Source organism: Pelophylax lessonae (assembly GCF_965119305.1).
Source record: "Pelophylax lessonae genome assembly, chromosome: 12".
Lineage (NCBI taxonomy): Eukaryota > Metazoa > Chordata > Amphibia > Anura > Ranidae > Pelophylax > Pelophylax lessonae.
Window position 1 is genome coordinate 143,710,640 of NC_138779.1, and position 24,374 is coordinate 143,735,013.

The window sequence follows — 24,374 nt, forward strand, 5'->3', positions numbered from 1 at the left end:
TCGTTAGCTACAATAAGCAAGACACCTCTTTATGTTCTTCTGTTATAGTGTGACGGGATTAGCCAAATACAGAAATGGCAGCATTTACACAAATCTATTTTGCTTCTATGAAATGAGTTGATTCCCCTCCTTCACCCATTCACATTACTGTTCTGGTGTGCTTGCATTTCATTCAGTCCCTTCTAAAGGACACTAGCATTTTCTCAGATGTCTGTACTAGACATGACAGTGTTCAGAATAATCCAGCCATTCTCTTGACATTTTCCAAAGCGATAAAATAAACAATAAGGTGTTAAATTGGGGAGCACTTTCATGTTCCTGCTGCCACCTGTTAATGAATCACTGTTCCCCAGGTCCTGATGAAAGGGATGCAGAGAAGTAATCTTGCTTTGAACTTGTGAAGATGGTAGGTGAGTAGGGAGTGCAGCGCCGTACTCTGCGTGTGATATGAGGAGTTAGCAGGATGTCAGCCTCCAATCAGAGGCACATCTGGAAGTCTCTTTATCTCTCCCAGAGCCGGCCTGTCTGTAATTAATACATCAAACCCTTAATTACAGACAGCACTTTTATGAGTGCTCAGGGAATATGGCTGCAGAATGGTGTCACTGTCAAGATGACAAAGACAAATAGAAGACAAAGTGACAGCTTAATGTGGCACCGAGTCTCGCTATGAAATGTGCGTGGATGGATATGGATATAGCTATATTCATACAAGCCACTGGTACATAAATGTATACAAACCTAAGGGAAAATTATCACTAACAAATTATCTGTCATGTCCAATAATGGCGTTCAGGCTAGTGATGCACTAACCATTTCAGATAACAAATTCAATCATCTTGTTTCCTCTTGCTCCAATACTGAAAATCTGCAGCACAGGGAGAAATATTGTCTCAGCATGCTGGAAAATCTCTGCCACTCAAGGATAAACACTGTATTAAGCAATGATCAACAGAAAAATATATATTTACACTTTATTACCAAAAGTATTGGGATGCCTGCCTTTACACGCACATGAACTTTAATGGTGTCCCAGTCTTAGTCCGTGGGGTTCAATATTGAGTTGGCCAACCCTTTGCAGCTATAACAACTTCAAATCTTCTGGGAAGGGTGTCCACAAGGTTTAGGCGTGCGTCTATGGGAATGTTTGACCATTCTTCCTGAAGTGCCTGTACAGTTAGGCACTGATGCTGGGAGGAGAAGGCCTGGCTCGCAGCCTCCACTCTATTTTCATCCCAACGGTGTTGGCCAGTAAAGTTTGTCCACCCCAAACTCGCTCATCCATGTCTTTATAGACCTTGCTTTGTGCACTGGAAAGGGCCATCCCCAAACTATTCCCACAAAGTTGGAACCATGAAATTGTTCAAAATGTCTTGGTATGGTGATGCCTTAAGTCCCTTCACTGGAACTAAGGTGCCAAGCACAACCCCTGAAAAACAACCCCACACCATAATTCCCCCCTCCACTAAATGATTTGGACCAGTGCACAAAGCAAGGTTCATAAAGACATGGATGAGCGAGTTTGGAGTGGAGGAACTTGACTGGCCTGCACAGAGTCCTGACCTCAACCCCACAGAACACTTTTGGGATGATTCAGAGCGGAGGCTGCAAGCCAGGCCTTCTCGTCCAACATTAGTGCCTGACCTTACACACACTTCTGGAAGAATGGTTAAACATTCCCAGTAGTATAGTGTGTATATATATATATATATATATATATTTTTATTTTTTTATTTTTTTATATCCCCATACAATCTATTGGTATATTTATACATAAATATATTTCACGTATACCTACGTCTGTCCCCCATATCACCTTCCATTAACAGCTTGCTGACCACTCACAGTAATATTACTGCGTTGTTGGGAGTCCTGGTGGTCTCGGCGGCACGCGCGCCCCGCCGGAGGCTCACTTCTGCTGTGTTTAGACACAGCGGGAGTCGGGTCGGAGGAGGAGAGGCAGCGATCGCATCCTCTCTTCCCCGATTGTCAGGGAAAGTGTGAGAAGATCCGCCCGCTTGTGTAAACAAAGCAGGCGGGTCTTCTCTGTGACAGACGGGGAGAGATCACAGGATTCAGCATAGCTGAACCTGCAATCTCTGTCTGTGTCACAGAACCCCCCCCCCCACACACACACACGTCAGTAAGCATTAGGCATACATTTAACCCCTTGATCACCACAGTGTTAACCCCTTCCTTGCCAGTGTCATTATTATACTAACAGTGCATATTTATAGCACTGATTACTGTAGTAATGTCACTGGTCCCCCCAAAAGTGTCAAAGTGAGTTAGGGGTCCGATCTGTCTGCCGCAATGTCACAGTCCCGCAAAAAAATCACAGATCGCGCCATTACTAGTTAAGAAAAAAAATTACATAAATCTTTCCCGTAGTTATTTAACGCGATAACTTTTGCACAAACCAATCAAAATATGCTTATTGTGATTTTTTTTACCAAAAATATGTAGCAGAAAACAAATTGGCCTAAAATGTTTAAAAATTTTGATTTTAAATTTTTTTTTGGGGAATGTTATACAGTCAGGTCCATAAATATTGGGACATCGACACAATTCTAATCTGTTTGTCTCTATACACCTACACCACCACAATGGATTTGAAATGAAACAAACAAGACGTGCTTTAACTGCAGACTTTCATCTTTAATTTGAGGGTATTTACATCCAAATCAGGTGAACGGTGTAGGAATTACAACAGTTTGTATATGTGCCTCCCACTTTTTAAGGGATCAAAAGTAATGGGACAGATTACCAATCATAAATCAAATTTTCACTTTTTAATACTTGGTTGCAAATCCTTTGCAGTCAATTACAGCCTGAAGTCTGGAATGCATAGACATCACCAGACGCTGAGTTTCATCCCTGGTGATGCTCTGCTAGGCCTCTACTGCATTCAGGTCAGGCGATTGACTTGGCCATTGCATAACATTCCACTTCTTTCCCTTAAAAAAACTCTTTGGTTGCTTTTGCAGTATGCTTCGTTTCATTGTCCATCTGCTCTGTGAAGCGCCGTCCAATGAGTTCTGAAGCATTTGGCTGAATATGAGCAGATAATATTGCCCGAAACACTTCAGAATTCATCCTGCTGCTTTTGTCAGCAGTCACATCATCAAAAAATACAAGAAAACCAGTTCCATTGGTAGCCATACATGCCCATGCCATGACACTACCATCACCATGCTTCACTGATGAGGGGGTATGCTTTGGATCATGAGCAGTTCCTTTCCTTCTCCATACTCTTCTCTTCCCATCACTCTGGTACAAGTTGATCTTGGTCTCATCTGTCCATAGGATGTTGTTCCAGAACTGTGAAGGCTTTTTTAGATGTTGTTTGGCAAACTCTAATCTGGCCTTCCTGTTTTTGAGGCTCACCAATGGTTTACATCTTGTGGTGAACCCTCTGTATTCCTTCTGGTGAAGTATTCTCTTGATTGTTGACTATGACACACATACAGCTACCTCCTGGAGAGTGTTCTTGATCTGGCCAACTGTTGTGAAGGCTGTTTTCTTCATCAGGGAAAGAATTCTTTGATCATCCACCACAGCTGTTTTCTGTGGTCTTCCGGGTCTTTTGGTGTTGCTGAACTCACTGGTGCATTCCTTTTTTAAGGATGTTCCAAACCATTGATTTGGCCACACCTAATGTGTTTGCTATCTCTCTGATGGGTTTGTTTTGTTTTTTCAGCCTAATGATGGCTTGCTTCACTGATAGGGACAGCTCTTTGGATCTCATATTGACAGCAACAGGTTCCAAATGCAAATAACACACTTGAAATTAACTCTGGACCTTTTATCTGCTCCTTGTTAATGGGATAATGAGGGAATAACACACACCTGGCCATGGAACAGCTGAGCAGCCAATTGTCCCATTACTTTTGGTCCCTTAAAAAGTAGGAGGTACATATACAAACTGTTGTAATTCCTACACCTTTCACCTGATTTGGATGTAAATACCCTCAAATTAAAGCTGAAAGTCTGCAGTTAAAGCACATCTTTCAAATCCATTGTGGTGGTGTATGGAGCCAAAAAGATTAGAATTGTATAGATGTCTCAATATTTATGGACCTGACTGTATATCAGAATGTGAAAAAAATGAATTTTTGTAAAATCTTACCTGTAAAATTCCTTTCTCTGAGTCCTCCGACAGTCGCCGCCTCCTCTAAGTCATTACAATTGGGTATTGTCCACCTATCCGTAGGAATAGCTAGGCATACAGACTTAGTCAAAAGACAAAAGGCATTAGCATGTACACACCCACGGGGGCTGTCCCATCTGGTCAATACCCCCCCTGCATCACCACTCCCAACTCAGTTTGGTAGCATAGCAGTAGGTAATAAGAACCCCAAAAAGAGGGGCGGGGGCAGTGACTGTCGGAGGACTCAGAGAAAGGAATTTTACAGGTAAGATTTTACAAAAATTCTGTTTTCTCTTACGTCCTCCGACAGTCGCCGCCTCCTCTAAGTCATCACAATTGGGATGTCCCAAAGCAGTATAGACATGAGGGGTGGGAGACGCAACCGTAGAAAAGGCAACGCAGTACCCACATCAGAGAAAGGAATCTTACGTGCACCGTAAGAACCAACTGGGCAACAGAAAAAAACAATGCTCAACAGTAGCAACAGCCCAGGAAAGCAAATGCCAACAGCCAGGGACCCAGGGAAAAAACCAAGGGTCCATCATGGCACAGCCGCACTGAGAACTTTGCGGCCAAAGGAAGCATCAGCTGATGCCAGAACGTCTACTTTGTAGAACTTGGAAAAAGTGTGCACCGACGACCAAGTCGCCGCCTTGCACACCTGGGCCACCGAGGCCCGATGCCAATAGGCCCAGGAAGTACTCAAAGACCTTGTAGAGTGCGCCTTAACAGGGAAGGGCGGAACCCGTTCCTTCAAGGCGTAAGCCTGCTCAATGGTCTGTCTGATCCATTTGGCAATAGTCGCTGCGGACGCAGCCATGCCCTTCCGAGGTCCCTCAGGAAGGACAAAGAGGGAATCCGTCTTCCGAAAGGATTCCGTAGACTTCAGGTAAACCCTGATCGCCCTAACAACATCCAAGGAATGCAAGGCAATCTCCTTTGGATGTTTAGGCTTCGTACAAAGCGAAGGCAGGACAATGTCCTCATTAAGGTGATAATCAGAGATCACCTTGGGAAGGAAGGATGGGGGTGGTCGCAAAACCACCTTATCCCTGTGAATTATCAAGTAAGGGGAGCGGCAAGACAACGCCGCCAGCTCCGACACTCTGCGAGCCGAAGTGATCGCCACAAGAAAAGCAACCTTTTTCGACAGCAGAGGCAATGATATCTCCCTGATATTCTCGAAGGGAGCACGCTGCAAAGCGGACAGGACCAAATTCAAGTCCCATGGAGGTAAAGGCTCCTTTCTGGGAGGAGCCAAATGTCGCACACCTTGAATGAAGGTGCGCACCAAGGAATGAGACGCCACAGGGCGTTGGAAAAGGACCGCCAGTGCTGACACCTGGCCCTTTATTGTGGCCAGCGCCAGGCGCTGATCCACTCCAGACTGGAGGAAAGCCAAGATCCTCGACACCGAGTAAGAACGAGGGGAAAACCCCCTGGACTCACACCAGGTGAAGTAGGCCTTCCAGGTACGGTAATAGATCTTACCAGAGGAAGATTTCCTAGCCTTGATCAGGGTAGGAATAACCTCAGGAGATAGACCCTTGTCCTTCAAGACCTGGGTCTCAACAGCCAGGCCGTTAAAGCCAGCGACCGTAAAGCAGGGTGGAAGATCGGACCTTGAGACAGAAGATCTTCCCGCAGAGGCAGGCGCCACGAAGGTGCCACTGCCAGGTGAACAACGTCGGCGTACCAGGACCGGCGAGGCCAGTCCGGTGCCACCAGAATCACCATGTGCGGTTCCGAGGCCAATCTGCGAAGGAACAGGGATAGCAACTGAATCGGAGGAAAGGCATACATCAGACGATACTGATGCCAAGGGGCCACCAACGAGTCCGAGGCGTCCGCCAACGGATCGCGCGTTCTTGCCATGAATCTTTCCACCTTTCGGTTTAGCCGGGATGTGAACAGATCCACATCTGGGGATCCCCACTTCGCACACAGCATCTGAAAGACCTCCGGGTGCAGGGACCATTCCCCCTGGTCCAGGGTCTGGCGGCTCAGATAGTCGGCCTGCCAATTTTCCACACCCGGAATGTGAACTGCCGAGATCGCCGGGACATGAGTCTCGGCCCAAGACAGAATGTCGGTCACCTCCCGGGCCGCTCGAGCACTCCTGGTGCCCCCTTGGTGGTTGATGTAAGCCACTGCGGTAGCATTGTCCGTCTGTACACGAACAGGCAGGCCCTGGAGACGGTCCGACCACTGTAAGAGACAGAGTTTTTTTGCTCTTAGCTCCAGCACATTTATCGAGAGGGAGGATTCCTCCTCCGACCAAGTGCCCTGGGCAGACAGGTTGCCCAGGACTCCACCCCAGCCCGACAGGCTGGCGTCCGTGGTAACCACTGTCCACACCACCGGGCGGAAGGACTTGCCTTCCGTCACCGCCAGGGACTGGATCCACCACAGAAGAGCCAATCTGGTCTGGCGACTCAAAGAAACATCCAGATCCAAGGACTGAGGAAGTCTGTCCCACCTGGCCAGGATCTCCGTCTGGAGAGCCCGCGTGTGGAACTGGGCAAAGGGAATCGCCTCGAAGGCCGACACCATCAACCCCAGGCCCAGCATGCAGGTCCTGAGTGACGAGGACGGATTGTCCCTGAGGGACCTGAGTTTGTCCCGCAAAGTCCGGAGCTTGTCCTCCGGCAAGAACACCTTTGCCTGAGCAGAGTCCAGAACCATTCCCAGATAGGGAAGGCGAAGCGACGGAGACAACGCTGATTTCTGAACGTTGATGGTCCAATCCGAACTCCTGGAGCGTCTGTACCGTGATGGACAGATCGCGCACAAGGTCATGGCTTGCCCTTGATCTCAGAAGCAGATAGTCCAGGTACCCCAGAACCGCAATGCCCTGGGCCCGTAGCAGGCCCAGGACCGGCGCCAACACCTTGGTGAAGACCCTTGGAGCCGAAGCGAGACCGAAAGGTAACGCCACAAACTGGTAGTGGTCCTCTGCGATAGCAAAACGAAGGTACCGCTGATGACCCTCGAAAATGGGGATGTGCAGGTACGCATCCTTCAGATCTATCGAAGCCAGGAATTCCCCCGGACTCAAGGAGGCCACAACTGAACGGAGAGACTCCATTCGAAACTTTCGAACACGCACAAAGCGGTTCAGAGCTTTTAGGTCCAGAATAGGACGCACTTTGCCCTCCTTCCTGGGCACAGTGAACAGATTCCAATAAAACCCCCGAAACCTGTCCCGGTGAGGCACCGGGACAATCACTCCCTGAGCAAGCAGGTCCTGCACCGCCTGATGCAAATCCTGCAGACGCCCCGGAGGCAGATGAAGATTGGAGGGAAAGAATCTGTCCGCCGGCCTGGAAAGGAATTCGATCTTGTAACCTGATCGAACGATTTCCTGGACCCACCTGTCCGATAACCGGAGCAGCCAAGGTTGAAGGAAACAGCGCAAACGTCCCCCCACCCCTGAAATGGGTGAGGGCGCCCCTTCAGGCAGAGGCGGATGTCCCGCTGAGCCGGCATTGCCGGTCTTCTGCTTACCAGCCCAGGGCTTCTTCTGGTTGCTCTTGGCCTTGAAGGGCTTGCCCTTGGATTGGTTCCGAAAGGCATGAAAGGACCCCTGAGTGGATCTAGGTGCAGAACCCCGCTTGCCTCGGAAAGACTTGTTCTTCGGGTTCTGGGGTAGCATAGTGCTCTTGCCCCCCGTGACGCCTTTCACCAGGGTATCCAACGCCTCGCCAAAAAGGCGAGAGCCAGCATAGGGAAAATCAGCAACTGTTTTCCGTGAGGACTGGTCGGCCGACCAGCTCTTCAGCCATATCAGTCGCCGGTTAAGCACCGCGACACTCGAGAGGCGAGCCACCAAGGGGGCCTCATTCAAGGCTGCATCACACAAATACATGACTCCTTGGTGGATCTGGTCCACCATTTCCAGTCGGGCAGGCGGCACGTCATCAGACACTAGGTTGCTTCTAAGCACCTTGATCCAATCAGCCACCGCCTGAGCCACCATAACGGACGCGAAAACGGGTTTGAGCCACCCGCCACCGTATAGGAATGGCGGGCTAGAGACTCCAACCGCCGGTCCGTGGGATCCCGGAAAACCGGAGTATCCTCAGTAGGAACCAATGTAGCCTTGTTCAGTACGGCCACAGTGTGATCTACCTGTGGAGGCACACACCATCGCGATTCCGTAGCCGGCGCAAAAGGATAAAGCAATTTGAACCGACTAGGCACCACGAATGGACTTTCAACGTGCGCCACATTTCTTTAACAGTGTAATGAAACTCAGCTGGGCAGGGAAAAACCTGCGCAGACTTGCGGGCCCTGTGCGTCCCAAATGAGGACACAACGCCCGGAGGATTGGGCTCATCCTCTAAATGCAAGGTTTCTTTTACAGAAACAATCAACTCATCCATGGTCGCCCGTTCTTCAGGTGACCCTGGGGAGGATGTGTCAACACCCTCAATTTCAGCCTCCCCCTCAGACCCCGGGGGGTCCAAGGATGAGCGGGACCCTGAAAAGGGCACGCTTGCAGCAGCAGCCATATCCCTATCTGAATCAGAAGAGAGAGACAGCCTGGGCCGTTTTCTCGCAGCCCGTTCAGACATCAGCATTTCCATATTTGCCACTAAAGTCGCAACTACAGCAGCCAAATCAGGTCGCAGCGGAGCCACAGGAGAACTGGGACCCCCCACTAAAGCTGGAGGAAACTTGCTTTCCTGAGAATCCATGGCTCAAGACAAGAAAAAATTACAGTGCAAAAAATGATGTACTGTCCCCTTAAATAGCGCTGCGGAGTGCGCAGCCCACCGCTACTGTCACAGCTATGAAGACCCCCAAAAGGAGAAAGAAAAACTGAGCCAGAAGCAGTATACAGAGGAAGACCGAGAGAGATGCAGTGCAGAGCCCGCAGATCGTTCCTACCTGTGTCCTTTGCTGCCTGAGAGGAAAAGGAAATGCTGCTGGAAGGGGCTGGCTATAAGCCAGACCTCAGGGAAAATGGCTGCCCATAGGAAATGCATTGGAGGCTTCACTAAGATGGCCGCCGACATGCGGCCGAACCGATCGTTCTACAGCCCACAAAATGGCGGCGGAGGGCGCCAAAACGATCTGTATACTTGCCCCAGAGGGGCAATATCCATGTGCAGTAAAAAACATGGTGGACCGCGCGAACATACCCCCGCAGCGGTCGCCGCACAACACTCACGTCTGTACCCCCAACATGCACCTAAGGTGACACAGGGACAGGGACCCCCAGTAAAAAAACATACAAATTTGTACAAAACGAACCCCGCAGGGATCGCACAGGGAGTCACACAGGCACAGACATGGGGACACACAGCAACACAGACTGCCACCCCAGGCAGAGGCCCCACACAGAAAAGTACTTACCTGTACCTGATGGCGTGGGGGAGCCTCTATGCACGGATAAACCTCTGTCCTCTCCTGACAGGGAGTGCCGTGAGCCAGGGACATAACGCTGCAGCATCGCAGACGAGTCCTGTGAGGTAGCCACCTCACGGCTGCATCCCTGCAGTGAACAGGGATGGGTCGTTCATAATGCCAGGGTGAACCATAGCTGAACGCTCGATGGCGGGCTGGGGGTCCATCTGACCCTCAGTGCCCTGGAGAACCAGGGCGGTCAGTCCGAATCCCAGCACCGCATGATCCATCTTCATCCGAAGAATAAACTAACACTAAAGCGGACAAAATAAACAGCTAGTAAAGTGAGAGAAAATAAAACGAAAGATATAGGAAGGCTGAGACTGAAGCCCCAGCACAAGGGAGCCTGACTATTCCTGAAAGCTAGGCAAACTAAAACTGAGTTGGGAGTGGTGATGCAGGGGGGGTATTGACCAGATGGGACAGCCCCCGTGGGTGTGTACATGCTAATGCCTTTTGTCTTTTGACTATGTCTGTATGCCTAGCTATTCCTACGGATAGGTGGACAATACCCAATTGTGATGACTTAGAGGAGGCGGCGACTGTCGGAGGACGTAAGAGAAATATTTTTTTTTTTTTTCGAAATTGTCGCTCTTTTTTTAAAAAAATAAATAAAAATTGTACAGGTGATCAAATACCACCAAAAGAAAGCTCTATTTGTGGGGGAAAAAAAAGGATGTAAATTTAGTTTAGGTACAGCGGCGCACGGCCGTGCAATTATCTGTTAAAGAAACGCAGTGGCAAATCGCGAAATATGGCCTGGTCAGGAAGGGGGTAAAATCTTCCGATCTTAAAGTGGATAAAAATACGCTCATTGAGAATTCTTTTGTCAAAGACATGTAGCTAAATACATTTTGGCCTAAATATATGACAAAAATTGAATATATTGGATATTTTTTAACAGTCAAAGTAGAAAATGTCAATTTTTCGCAAAATTTTTGTTATTTTTTTATTAATATAGCAAAAAATAAAAAGCGCAGAGGTGATCAAATACCACCAAAAGAAAGCTCTGCTTGTGGGGAAAAAAAGGACGTAAATTTAGTTTGGGTACAGCACTGCATGACCGCGCAATTGTCAGTTAAAGTAGCGCAGTGCCGAGTTGAAAAAAGTTGCCTGGTCATTGAGCAGCAAAATCTTCCAGTCTTAAAGTGGTTAAGACACAGCTATGCTCTCACTGGGATGAAGAGGGCCAGCACTCTAAGGCAAGCAGGGCTTTAGGATACACAGCGGTGGTCAGTAAGCACATTTTACACATGATCACAGAGGGAAAGAAAGAGGGATGATCCCATTATTAGTGTGGTGGAGCTCCTACATTTTCTGGGGATAGGTTATGATGTATTGCTTAAAGCTAAACGTCTGGTGTGGTCTTTATTTCAAAGCTACACAGGTCTAACTTGGACATATATAAAGAAAACATATTCCATACCTGTGAGAATGCTGTGAAAGTGGAGAATAACTTTAGCAGATTTAGATGTACTTATTGAAAAAACAAACAAACATGGCATTCTGTGAATAGTGTTCCTGCCAATAGAGTGGCCTCTTGTGTTCATTGTTCAGAAGGGCAGCCACTTGGCACAAGACCCAGAACACTGACGATCACTTAGTAGTGCCAGTGGTCACACAGGTATAGAAAATGTATACTTAGCTGGACCAATGTAACTGTGCAATAAAAACCATACCTGGAGTTCAGCTTTAAACACAGTAAAAAAAAAAAAAAAAAAAAAAAAAAAAAAAAGGAGGTGGTCACCTATATAGTTATGCTGTCTGGCAGGGGTGCCTGAATCACAAGAAACTCTTTAGCGGGAAAAAAAATAATAATATATGTATCTGTACAGTATTTAAACGTGCGTTTAACCATTTTGCCCAGAGATTTTTTTTTTTTGTTACGTCTCTTTGATTGCTGAGGACATAGGGTGACTGTTTGCAGCACAGCTAGTTTTTACTTTATTTGTAGAAAAAAGACATAAAATCTGTCCACACGTGGTAAAATTGGGTGCACACTGATCTTTGCTGGTCAAATATATTTGACCAGAAGAGTATGAAAATATAAAGCACAATACGTATGGTCTTTCAGACTTATCACCAATTACAATCAAGTTATTCGTTAACTTTAGTTATCAAGTCAGTTATCAACCTGTTATTTTAATATCTTACTACCAAGTGGTTTAACCACTAAATGGCAGTACCCTGAATAGGCGACAGCAAGGATGTCCAACTGAGAAAGCAGTGTGCCAAATTGAGAGGACTAAATCTTCAATAGGGCAGTAATATATCTACTGTGGGCCACACCTACTTCAAAAAGAATATAGCATATGAGAACTTAACGTTCCTAAAGGCTCCTACATGACAGTCTAAACAAGTACCAGATCCAGTTAAAAGAGAAGTATAGCCAAACCTATTTTGACTATGCTTCTCCTATGGTTCGCAGGAATCCCATTCTTTCTGCACTCCTGTGACCCGTTTTCAGCTAACAGCGGGATGACTGATGTTACTCATCCATCGGCTAGCTCAGGCTCTCAAGGAGCCACTGAACCCCTGAGCCAGCTGCTCCTGTCCCCTCCACAGCCTGGCAATCCAGTGAATGCTGGAGGGTCAGAGCAGAGAGCAGGCGGCTGACAGTCACATCTCTTTGCAGGCTGAGGACCAAGAACTGAGCAATCAGCGATCTTTGATCGCGCAATTCTCAGTCATAGAGGCAGCTGGGATCGGTGCTGCAGCCAGTTAGGGGATTAGGATTGCTTCTTTTTTTTTATAGCCATTCTTCCCTTTTGATATGGAATGCACACGCCTTACAAAGTAAACAAAAAATGTCCTCCCCCCTGAGCCAAATCCTCCTTTACTTGTATTGCACATTATCCTTCTCCGAGAGGGAAAGTTCCAGCATCAGAGGAAGAGCGGTCAACTCAGAAAGCAGTGGGCAGGATCACAAATCCTAGTTTAGTGCAGGCAGGCACAACCTACATCAGAGAGTGAAAGTTCTGCTTTGAAATCAGGAGCAGTTCAGCAACTCAACAGGTATTTGTGGAACTTTGCATAGAGGGAGAGAGAAAACTAAGAGCATATGCACCTTTAACTAAGTGATGCAGAACATTTTTTTTAATGGGGGGCTATGAAACTATCACAAAATAATGCATGGAAATGCAACTGTCCAACTGGAGAGCAGCTGGTGTAATGTTTGTATTCAGCTGAACTCGCAGAGATTTCAAGCTGGCATTTCAGTCCGACTTTGGGGGGGCCATTTCAGAAACATCTGTGTGGGATCCAAAGGATGTCTATGGAATTAGCCCCCTCAAATCGCCAAAAGTAGTACATAAATTACGTTTAGTGATCGGTGCGGTGCCGCACCGATTCGGACAGTGCCATTGCCGGCAATTGCCTCAGATTTGACATGTCAAATCGGACCAATGTGAATGTGGGCTAAACCACTGATGGCCAAAAAGAAGGAGCAGGGGGGCAGCATGCGGCCCATAAAACACCAGTTCGACCACCTGGGCTACAGCTACATTGGATATACAGTACTCAGTAGCTCAAGCCTGCTAGTAAAACTACTAGAAACGATTCACTAGAAGCAGCAAATGATTGCTTAACAGAAGGAAGCCATGGCTTCATGTGCAGTAAGCTACACAAGCAGCAAGTAGTAGCGATCAATCCCTTACCACTTACACAATGCTATTATACTAGTATGCTGATACTAGTATGGTTTCTTTCACAGGGAGCCTATTGTTGCAACTGTTTAGCAATCATTTGCCACACCTAGTGACTAACTTCACCTACACCTATTTTATTGGCAGAGCTACTCAGGATCTCCTGTGTGGCTCCAGACTATACAGGCCACTGTCAGGAAGTGGTTACATGTCTCAGTAGCAAGAGATTAAACGTGTCCATGTAGCTCTAAGCCTTACCTTTACTAAAACCCATACTTACAATACTCCTCCTTCACTACCATGCTACCAGTGATGTTGAAAACTTCATGTCAGCTCTGAACCACAGTTTTCCACCATTATACTTTGGTCAGTAGCAAGAGCCAGCAATTTGGCCCAAGAGCTAACTCTCATTCTGTCTCCTAGCATGTTGGGGCATTTTCAAAGCAAGCTAAATACATGGAGTTTAGACAATGCACTACTTTCAGCAGTACCTGTTCTCACCAATGCACTGCACTGGAATGCTATATTTTCCCCAGAGCTTCTCCCATTCTTTGGAACTCTCTACCCCAATCTGTCCAACTGTCCCCTAATCTATCCATCTTTAGACGATCCCTGAAAAACCTTTTCTTTAAAGAAGCCTACCCAGCTACTAACTAAAAACACTGTTTCACTTGCTTTATCAGCTCATCCCCCACAGCTATTGCCTTTTGTATCAATTGACCCTCCCTTTTGGATTGTAAGCTCTAACGAGCAGGGCCCTGTGATTCCTTTTGTTCCAAATTGTATTGTAACTGTAATGTCTGCCTTCATTTTGTTAAGCGCTGCGCAAACTGTTGGCGCTATATAAATCCTGTATAATAATAATAATAATTTTGTGTATGCGATTTTACAGCCTTCCATTCATGTTAATATAAAATGAGGAATTTCTAAAACACACTGCAGCACAGGGCAATATACCTGGTGCATTGATGGATAACATGCATGTTTAAGCATTTCTAGCAACCATAAGCCCATTTCAACTGTTTTACAGCACTTCTAAAGTTACATTGTTCTAGAGAGAACAAAGCAGCAATACAGTAGATGGAAACTAGCTCAAAGCTTTGAACATGTTCGTATTTCTGTGGTAAATAATCCAGTAAAATGATATACATTTTTATTGTAAATAAAAAAAGATACAAAAAAGAAACTGTCATCTTTTGGTAAAAATAAATTGAAGATAATGGGATTTTTGACTTACCGTAAAAAATCCATTTCTCTGATCTTCATTGACAGACACAGCTCCTGATATTCATAACCATTGAGTTATACTGCCCCCTACAGGAATAGGACACTAGGCAGAAAATAATTCTGGCTACACCCATGGGCAGTCCCAAGGGGTATAACACCTCTCTCTGGTATAGCCACTCAGTTTTGTTACAAGCAGTGTCAGGAGAATTATAACTCCACAGAGGGGTGAGTGCTGTGTCGGTCAATAAACATCAGAGAAATTGATTTTACAGTAAGTCAAACATCCAATTTTCTCTTTCGTTCATTGACAGATACAGCCCCTGATTTTAACCATTGGGACGTCTCAAAGCAGTGTTAAACATGAGGGATGGGAACAGCATAAAAAGGCTAAACAGTAGCCAACCAAGCAACAGGAGCTCAACCAAAACAACTGGAGCCCACCTGAAAAAACAATACAACCTCAAAGAGAACAAGGTCCTCTAAACAAGAGCCTGCAAAACCTTGCGGCTAAAGGAAGTATCCGCAGATGACAACACATCCACTTTACAGAACTTTGTGAAAGCATGCACAGTCGACCAGGTGTCCGCCTTGCAAACCTGCACTGAGCGCCCGAATAGAGTGCGCCTTGACAGGAGGAACCTGATTGAATAGGCCTGGATCACCGTCTGTCTGATCCATCTGGAAATGATCGCAGAGGAAGTGGACAACCCTTTCTGCGGCCTATCCGTGAGCACAAATATTGGGTCTGACTTTCTAAAAGACTCCGTAGCTGCCAGGTACACCCCAATTGCCCGGACTACATCCAAGGCATGCAAGGTAATTTCCTTCGGATTTTTAGGCCTGGGACACAGGGAAGGCAACACAATGTCTTTATTCAAATAAAAATCAGAGACAACCTTTGGAAGGAACGACGGACAGGGATGAAGAACTACCTTATCTCTGTGAACAACCAAGTAAGGTGAACGACAGGATAATGCCAGCAATTCTGACACCATGTGCGCAGAGGTGATAGCCACCAAGAAGGCCACCTTCTGGGACAGTGTAAGCAGGGGAATCTCCCGAAGATTCTCAAAAGGAGTCCTCTGGAGGACTGAGAGCACCAAATTGAGGTCCCAAGGCAGCAACCGAGACCGCACTGGAGAGCCAAATGCCTAAATCCCTGAAGAATAGCACGCACCAGGGAGTATGTGGCCAAGGGCTGTTGAAAGAAGACCGCTAAGGCGAACACCTGACCCTTGACAGTACTCGAGGCCAGTTTCTGCTCAACTCCCCGTTGAAGGGTCAAGATCTGAGCCACCGAGAAAGAGCAAGGATGAACCCCAAGATACTCACACCACGCAATGTACGACTTCCACGTACGATGGTAGATCTTCCTAGAAGTAGATTTTCTAGCTTTTAACAGCGTTGGAATCACCGACGCAGACAAACCTCTACTCATCAGCACCTGGCATTCAACAGCCAAGCCGTCAAAAGCAGGATGGAAGATTGGTCCTTGGGACACCAGATCCTCCCTAAGAGAGAAGCTACCAAGAAACGTTGGTGACCAGCTGCACCAGGACTGCGTACTAAGCCTGGCAAGGCCAGTCTGGGGCCACTAAGATAACCAAAATCCCTTCTGCCTTGATCCTGCATAGAAGTCTTCGCAGAAGCTTGAGAGGAGGGAAGGCGTAAATTGGATGATACTGACCCCACGGGGCCACCAGCGTTGTCTGTGGCATCCGCAATAGGATCCCATAACCGAGCAACAAAGCGTTGCACCTTTCGGTTGAGCCGAAACACCAACAGATCCACCTTGGGGATGCCCCACAGGAGACACAACCGATGAAACATCTCTAGGTGAAGGGACCACTTCCCTTGGTCCAAAGCCTGCTGAGTGAGGTAATCCTCTGCCAGTTTCCACCCCGGGAATGTGTACGGCGGAGAGGGCTGGTACAACCGGTCTGCCCACCTTAGAATGCCGGCTACCTCCAGAGCCGCCAGGACACTTCTTGTGCCCCCCTGCTGATTGACATAAGCCACGGCCATGGCACTGTCTGATTCAATGCGCACTGGAAATCCCTGAAGATGATCCGTCCAAAGGTCCAGGCACAGTCTGATTGCTTGGAGTTCCAAGACATCGATTGGTAGTCTGGACTTTTCCAGTGCCAGAGTCCCTGAGCAGAATTTTTTCCAAGGACACCTCCCCAGCCAGATAGGCTGACATTTGTGGTAATCACTGTCCAATACAAAGGGAGGAAGGATTTGCCCAGCCGAAGCACCAGAGAACGAAGCCACCAAATCAGGGACTCCTTTTTGTTCCCCGATCTGCTTGTCCAGAGACTGCAGATTCTTGTCCCAATTGACCAGATTCTCCTTTGCAGAGACCTCATATGGAACTGTGCAAACAGAACCACCTCAAAAGGTAGACAGCAAGGCAGGGCAGCACCCGCATGCAAGTCTGGAGGGATGACCAACTGCTGCACAGCAGAAGATGAATGCAACCTGCAATTTCTGGAATTTGTCCAGAAGAAGGAGCACTCTGGCTAAGGCCGAGTCCAGAGTCAGGTCAGACCCAGGTAGTCCAGCTTTGTGGACAGAACATGAGCAGACTTCTGAAAATTCAGAATCCAGCTGCACTCCCTCAGAGTTGGTATAGAGGAGGAAGCGCTGGTGACCAGCACATATCAGAATGTGAAGGTAAGCATTCTTGATGTCGATCGAGGCAAGGAAACCCCCTGAGGCAGGGATGCCACCACCATGCGAATGGACTCCATTCTGAACTTCTGCACCCGCACAAAGCAGTTTAGCGCCTTGAGGTCCAGGATTGGACACACTTTGCCTTTCTTCCTGGGAACTGTAAACAGGTTTAAGTAAAAACCCTGAAAATGTTCAGAAGTCAGAACTGGGACAATCACCCCTTGAAGTTACAGGTCTTGTACGGCCCCAAAAAGACTCTTTAAGCGGTCCTGGGACAGGCACAAAATGGAAGGAAAGAACCTTCCCAGGGGACAAGAGTGAAACCCGATCTTGTAGCTGGACCAAATTACTTTGTGGACCCACTTGTCTTATACCAGGGAAGTCCTTGGGTCCGTAAACCAGCGAAGACGTCCCCACAACCCCGATACGTGGGAGGACGCACCTTCATGCTGAAGGAGCCTTGTCCACGGGTCAGGAGAAGCCCACTCTCGGCTTGACAGTCCGGGTTCCTTTGGAGAAGTCTGGTCCGCACACCAGCATTTGAGCCAAAAGACACGCCGAAGGACCAATGCCGAAACAGAGACCTGAGCAACTAGGGGAGCCCCATCCAAAGAGGTATCACAGATAAACTGCAGCTTCTAGACCAGCTGGTCAGCCAGCTCAGCAAAGGCGGGGGGGGGGGTGCTTTCCCCTCCAGGTCAAGGTGTAGGAGCTTAGCCCACTCGGTCAGAGTTTGTGACACTAGGGCAATAATGAATACCGCCCTGCCCCCACCCCAGGAGGTGGACAAGACCACCCAAACAGCCCCAGCATAAGTGGTGGGGGGGTAGGATGGGGGAACAGATGAAGGGGGGTGCCTGACGGGAAGGAGGGGAACCCGGGGGTCTGACCGTCCCAAGGAGAGTCCCATGTCCACCACAAAACCCTCCAGGGGGACAGCCACTCACCATACCAGGAACCATATGGGCACCGCTTCAGACAGAACCCCTTGCCATCGAACTGAGAGGCTGTCGGCCAGGAGGAACAATGTGACTCGGGCCGAGACCCGGTTGTATGCGAGGCGTTTAACTCACAGGCCAGCCCCCTTCCAGTGCGGCTAACCTAGCGCAGAGCTGAGGTCTGCGTGCACTCGCTGGCCAGACTGGGGTGACCACTGGATCTAGATTATCCAGTCCTGCAGTTGATTGTAGATCTCACAGGAAAAAAAAAAGGAAAAAAATTTCTATCCAAAAAGAAAAAAAAATTGCCAGGACCAGAGATCCCAGCAAGGAACTAGGTCCTTACTCCTGACTAGGCAGAAAAAAAAATGAATACTTATAGCAGAGAGAGGTATACCCCCCCCCCCCCCGGGCTACCCATAGTGTAGCCAGACTGCCCCATAGGCGTGGTAAAGTTTTTTTCTGCCTAGTGTCCTACTCCTGTAGGGGACAGTATAACCCCATGGATCAGGGGCTGTGTCCGTCAATGAACGAAAGAGAAATAAACATTTTATGATTTTTTTTTTGGAAAGTGTAATTAGAGCTTGCGCAGCCCAGAGCTTAGCAAATATGTGAGTCAAATAAGCAGTTTAAATTCCCACTATATGAGTGGACAAAATTGCACCCCCTTCTCTTCAGACCCGCCAGATGTTGAGCAAATTACAAAGTGAAAGGGCATTAACAATCTGTAAAACCCAGTTAGCAGGCAAAGACGCCAGGGTGGGCTACGCTGTAATTTAAAAAACTAAAAATGTGAAAGTTTATGCCTGATTGCACTGTATAAAGAGTGGCTAGCTTCCTTTCGCCTAGTAATTGGCAAAAAAAAGGAGGGGGGGGGGGGGGTTTCGGCCTGGGGAGGGGAAGCTGTAAAGCTGTACACTGCCCATGGCACAAGATGTGCAATAGGTATGTGCAAAGTGCTGGAACCCATAGAAACCAATCCGCATTCATTTTTCTGTTTTTGGCAGGCTATAGATGGTGCAAATTTCTTTCCTGCAAACATGGATTGCAGGAAAGAACTTTGCACTATTCCCCCATCAACACAGACAGTGCTGACAGGGGAAAATCTCCTGCCGAGGCATTGTATTATTGTCAGGACAGTGATTAATGCCTGGTCAAGGGATCTAGGATACTACATAACCAATAGACATGAGCTCAGGCGTCTTTGGGATCCTAGTCCCAACCCACCTGCACGATCCCGCTTGGAACCCGACTGCACATTGCTAATCACAGGCACTAAGACAATTCCCAGTCTGCACTACGACCCTTACAGGTTTTGCTATGTCACTTTTAACAATGGAAATAAAAAACAGTAAATATTACTAGTGAGTTTGTGCAACAATAACAAGAGGCGTTAAATTCTGTGAGGAAACACGCTCTAGCAGAATTAAAAACAACTTTTTTCTTTTTTTTTTTTACGTTTTAGGGTGGAGAAAGTTAAGACAACCTGTCAAGTTTTTACTGCTGTCTGTGTTCCCTTTAGGGAGATATACCTTTCTTCAATAGGGACACTAGTTCTGGTGACTATCAGGGTTTCCTCTAACTTCTGATTGTATCTATGAGACAGGAAATGAAGGGAAGCCGCCCCTGTGGGACACAGATGACAAAAAAACCTGGCAGGGGTAAAAACCCTCCCCTACTGTATCCAAAATGGGAAATCATTGGATTTTTGTCTTACTTTAAAATCCTTTTCTCTGATGTTCATTGACGGACACAGCTCCAGAATCTTCTTGACCATTGGGTTATGTTGCCCCCTACAGGAGTAGGACACTAGGCAGGAAAAAGCTTGACCACACCTATGGGGCAGTCCCAGGTGGTATACTCCCACTTCCGGCTATAGGCATTCAGTTTGGTTGCAAGCAGTGTCAGATGAAAAAATAAGCCAACTCAATAGAGGGGTGGGTGCTGAGCATCAGAGAAAAGGATTTTATGGTAAGATAAAAATCCAATTTTCTCTTTCGTTCATTGACGGACACAGCTCCAGAATCTTCATGACCATTGGGACGTCCCAAAGAAGTGTCAAACATTAGGGGTGGGAAAAAACACAGCAGAAAAAAAAATCCTAAAGGCTAAACCTAGCCAACCAGGTAACATGGAGCTCAACCAGGAACAACTGGAGCTCACCAGAAAACAATACACCCTCAAAAAGGACCAAGTCCTCTTAAACCTCAAAAGCCTGCAACACATCTACTTTGTAAAATTTTGTGAAAGGAAAAAAATCAGTTTAAACAAAAGACAAAAATGCTAGGACCAGAGATCCCAGCAAGGAACTAGGTCCTTACCCCTGACTAGGCAGGAAAAAAACGGAATGCCTACAGCAGGAAGTGGGAGTATACCCCCTGTGACTGCCCCATAGGTGTGGTAAAGCTTTTTCCTGCCTAGAGTCCTCCTGTAGGGGACAGCATAACCCAACGGCCAAGAAGATTCTGGAGCTGTGTCCATCAATGAACAAAAGAGAAAACAGGTTTTTCTTTAGGGTAAACTTAGAAATGGCTGGAAACCACACTTTCTAAAGGGGTTACAAGTGCAAAATGTTAGCCCCTAGAAGTACCTGTACATTCCTTGAGACATCTTCACACAAATGCCCTGGGAAACTTAAACATGTATTTGCTAGCAGTGTCACCAGCTGACTCGTCCCCTAGCTTTCTGCTAGCCCATCAGTATAATGGGCAGTTTTACGAGTCATAGGACTAGTGTGGGGGAGGGGGTGGGGGGACAGTGAGCCAGCAATCTACACTAATAGAAGTGTACATATTTGTATGTAAGATTGTATCAAGATGTAGGGTTCCTGGAGCCTTAGAGAAGTCATTTAGAAGTATGCACAGGAACTGCTAGGTGCCCGCTTGTTGGTCCTTTAGCTACTTTTGATTATTTTCTTTACTGACAGGTGCACTGTACTTTCAATTCTTATAAATTACAAAAGCTAAAAAAATTTTTCCAGTGTTTGCTAAACCAACACTATAACAAGTGCACAACACTTACCGTACACAAAGAGTGTATATTCAGCTGAAGAGCTGCCCACAATGTTGGATGCCTCGCACCGGTATGTGCCATTATCTGTTTTATTTAGGCTTTTGATAGAAAGTCTGCCTTCTTCAATGACGACGTCGTCTGGAAGGTTATCATCTACTCGCTGCCAAAAAACCTTTTCTGGCCTGCAAGTACAAAACAAAGACTTGAGGACAACTCTGTACGATAATGGTCAATGAGAAGTGACGTATAATATCAAAATCTCAGTTTAATATTTGCACATCCATCTCTACATTATATACATATCATGCTATTTAAAATCCCTTCAAGACAATAGGACACAATGTACACAGTGTAAAAAATATTCTTTAAGTTTGCCATAATTAAAACTAAAGTACTGTAGGCTTACAAGTTAGACATCTCCACTCAAAACTAACATTTGGATATGAGCAGAAGATGAATAAAATCACACTTGCTTCAAGTGAAGATTCAGAATTCCACAAGTGATCTCCTTCCTGCTGACTACTTCTCAGGAGGATTAACATGAAGTTCAATAAAGGTGGTGGCAGAAAGCCCCAATGCATGCAAACAAGAGAGGAGGTCACCTGAGGACCCTCATTGGTGGGTCATAGGCAAGTTCAATGGAGGGTGCCCAGAAGCCACTCTTCAACCAGAAACACACTGTAAAGTATTAAAGAGGCTATTGTATTCACCGATACTCAATTCAAACTTGTCACGCATATGCTTCCGATGGCAAAGAGATGTATAGCGATACCATGGAAGACCCCTACGGTCCGATTTACTGAGGTAATGCATTGTGTTTTCTAGTGTAATGTTCTTTGAAAAATGACAAGATGGCTAAATATTGTAAAATACAAGTCTACTCTTGCTGCCCTCTTTAGATCCAAACTCTTTGCTCTTGTAGTAAGCGGAAGTGTGAGGCATGGGGGTCCTGAGAACTGTCCCTTTTCTCTTCTCCGCCTCCCCCCTTTCTTTATTGACATAATTGCTCAGGTAGGCCTGTTCCTTGTCTTTTTCTGTAATAGTACGCTTGTCAAGTGTTACCAAACCCTCAACAGTAAAATCAGTCTGTATATGCAGTGAAGCATCATTATTATACTTATTGTGGAAACTAGGGGGTTAATCCTCCTCATCGTGTAAAGAGGCTGTTTGATCCTGTCTTCTGTAATATCTCTCCCTCACTTCTTCCTTCCATTCCCCAATCCATCTGGCTGATAGTACACAGCCCTATGAGACACTCTGCACATGCTCAGTTTGGTGTGTATTGCTAGAGTTTTTTTTTTTGGCGGGTGCATGTAATCAGTACATGGCCGATCAGCACTGTCCAGACAGTATCAGGGATCCTGCAGTACTCCTTCTACAAGCTTTAACCAGACACTGATTGAAGTCACATGACAGCTATATACTGCTGATGCGAAAAGGTATTTAGCAGTCATTTACTAAAATAATTGCATTTTCATGTTCTGTGTACTGTGGGAGACCAACTATAGTAAATGCAGAGTCCTGGGCTTAATAACACTTTGAAAAAAAAAAAATGTATTAAACAAAAAGTGGGGTAATTCTATTGTTGTTTACCACCATGGCAGCACAGTGGCTACATGGTTAAAACTTCTGCCTGGCAGCACTGGGGTCATTGACTCAAATTCCAACTATGGCACTCCTGGCCTGAGGTTTGAATGTTCTCCCGATGCTTGTGTAGGTTTCCACTAACTGCGCTTGTTTCCTCCCACATTCCAAAGACATGCTGGTAGGTTAAGTGACCCCTGTCTAATGCTCTAGTATGAATGTGAGTTGGGTCCTTGGATTGTAGGCTCCTTGAGGGAAGGGACCAATGTGAATTTACAATATATATGTAAAGCGCTGTGTAAATACCAATATTAAATACATTTACTGTTACTTGAATGCGTATTTGTTTAACGGTTTTCCATATATCACACACACACACACTTTAGATAGTTTGAAAATGAACTGTGTGTTTTCCATTTTTGTGACAAATTCTCTGGTCTTCCCAGGTGGCAGTGATGGAGTTTGGCAAATGGTAGTTTAGGAACCCTGTGTTGCCAAAGTAGAGAATCCCTGTGTGTAAATTCCAATAGAGGTAACATGCCAGCACTCAAAGTATCCACAGATATGGCTAAATGCAAGAAAAGTCTATAGTAAGGTCCATAAACAGGCTGGAGTGAATGAGAGGTGGTCAAACACTAGGGCAAAAGCTCTCCTCCAAGAGTGAAGACGACTCTAGATCAGGTACAAAGAAAACATAGAAGAGTGCCTCTAAGTGTTGCAGTTTATTTACATAAAAAAGCCAATCAGCCAAATGAGGGCTCGCATAATATGAGGGATAAAAAGGCTCATAGGATGGGGCGACGATCCAGCAGAATGGTAAAGGCATCCGAGCCTGAAGTACACAGCTGTTATTAAAGCCAGAATCCCGCTGGAGAGTGTGGTGTAATCCCGGATCCAGGCTTGGTGGGGAGCAGTGTGGACCGCAACGCCAGCTGGCGTGTGACGTCACTAAAGAAGGGAGAAGACTACACCACACTCGCCGGTGGGATTCTGGCTTGGACGACGGCTGTATACTTCAGGCTCACACCATTCTGCTGGATTGTCACCCCATCGTATGAGCCTTTTAATTCCTCATATTATGCGAGTCCTCATTTGGCTAATTGCCTTTTTATGTAAATAAACTGCTACACTTAGAGGCGCTCTTCTGTGTTTTCTTTGTGTGTACATTCCAAGTCAGGTTTAGTAAAGGTATCCTATATAATAGCCCAAGCATGCTAAGCACAGCTCCAGAGAAACATTTCACTGCAAAAGAAAATTACATAAATACTACAAAAATCACCAAAAAAAGGGGGCAGGGGAAGTTCTGCTTTTAAGTTATTGATTTATTTTTGTTCATGCCAGATACTACTGTCAGTGCTGAACCTCCGGCGCTGCGGTCAGACAAAAGGTGCATAAGGCAGAATTTAGGGGTGACGTTATCACGCCTGCTCAGAGAGTCGGCTGTGCCGTGGGATATGCTTGTCATACTCTGTTTTGAGAGTACTCACTTGGTTTATTAATGTGTTTTAAACTGTACTTCAATATGGGACTTGCTTGCTCTTACTGTGGTTTGTTTTTTTGCTGCGGAGACCGGTATATGTAAAATGATCCAGTGCCCAGACCACTTTTGGGGCATGAAGTTCATGAGAGAGTGAGGATCGAAGCTTGCCAAGGTGTGAGAGGAAGAGAGCTGGAGCCATCCATCCATCCATGAGGGAGTGGTCATCATTTAAAATGCTGATTTACACCTCT

The 24,374-nt window shown here is 46.5% G+C and overlaps 1 protein-coding gene across 5 annotated transcripts in view; it reads right to left on the minus strand.

Moving 5' to 3' along the window:
- The window catches only part of CADM1 (cell adhesion molecule 1), a 529,619-nt gene that overhangs the window by 108,658 nt on the left and 396,587 nt on the right, over positions 1-24,374 (minus strand). For all 5 annotated transcript variants that reach the window (XM_082273840.1, XM_082273838.1, XM_082273837.1 and 2 more), the window contains one exon: positions 21,069-21,241. In XM_082273840.1, the coding sequence (XP_082129966.1) occupies positions 21,069-21,241 (173 nt within the window). The remainder of the gene's footprint in view (positions 1-21,068; positions 21,242-24,374) is intronic.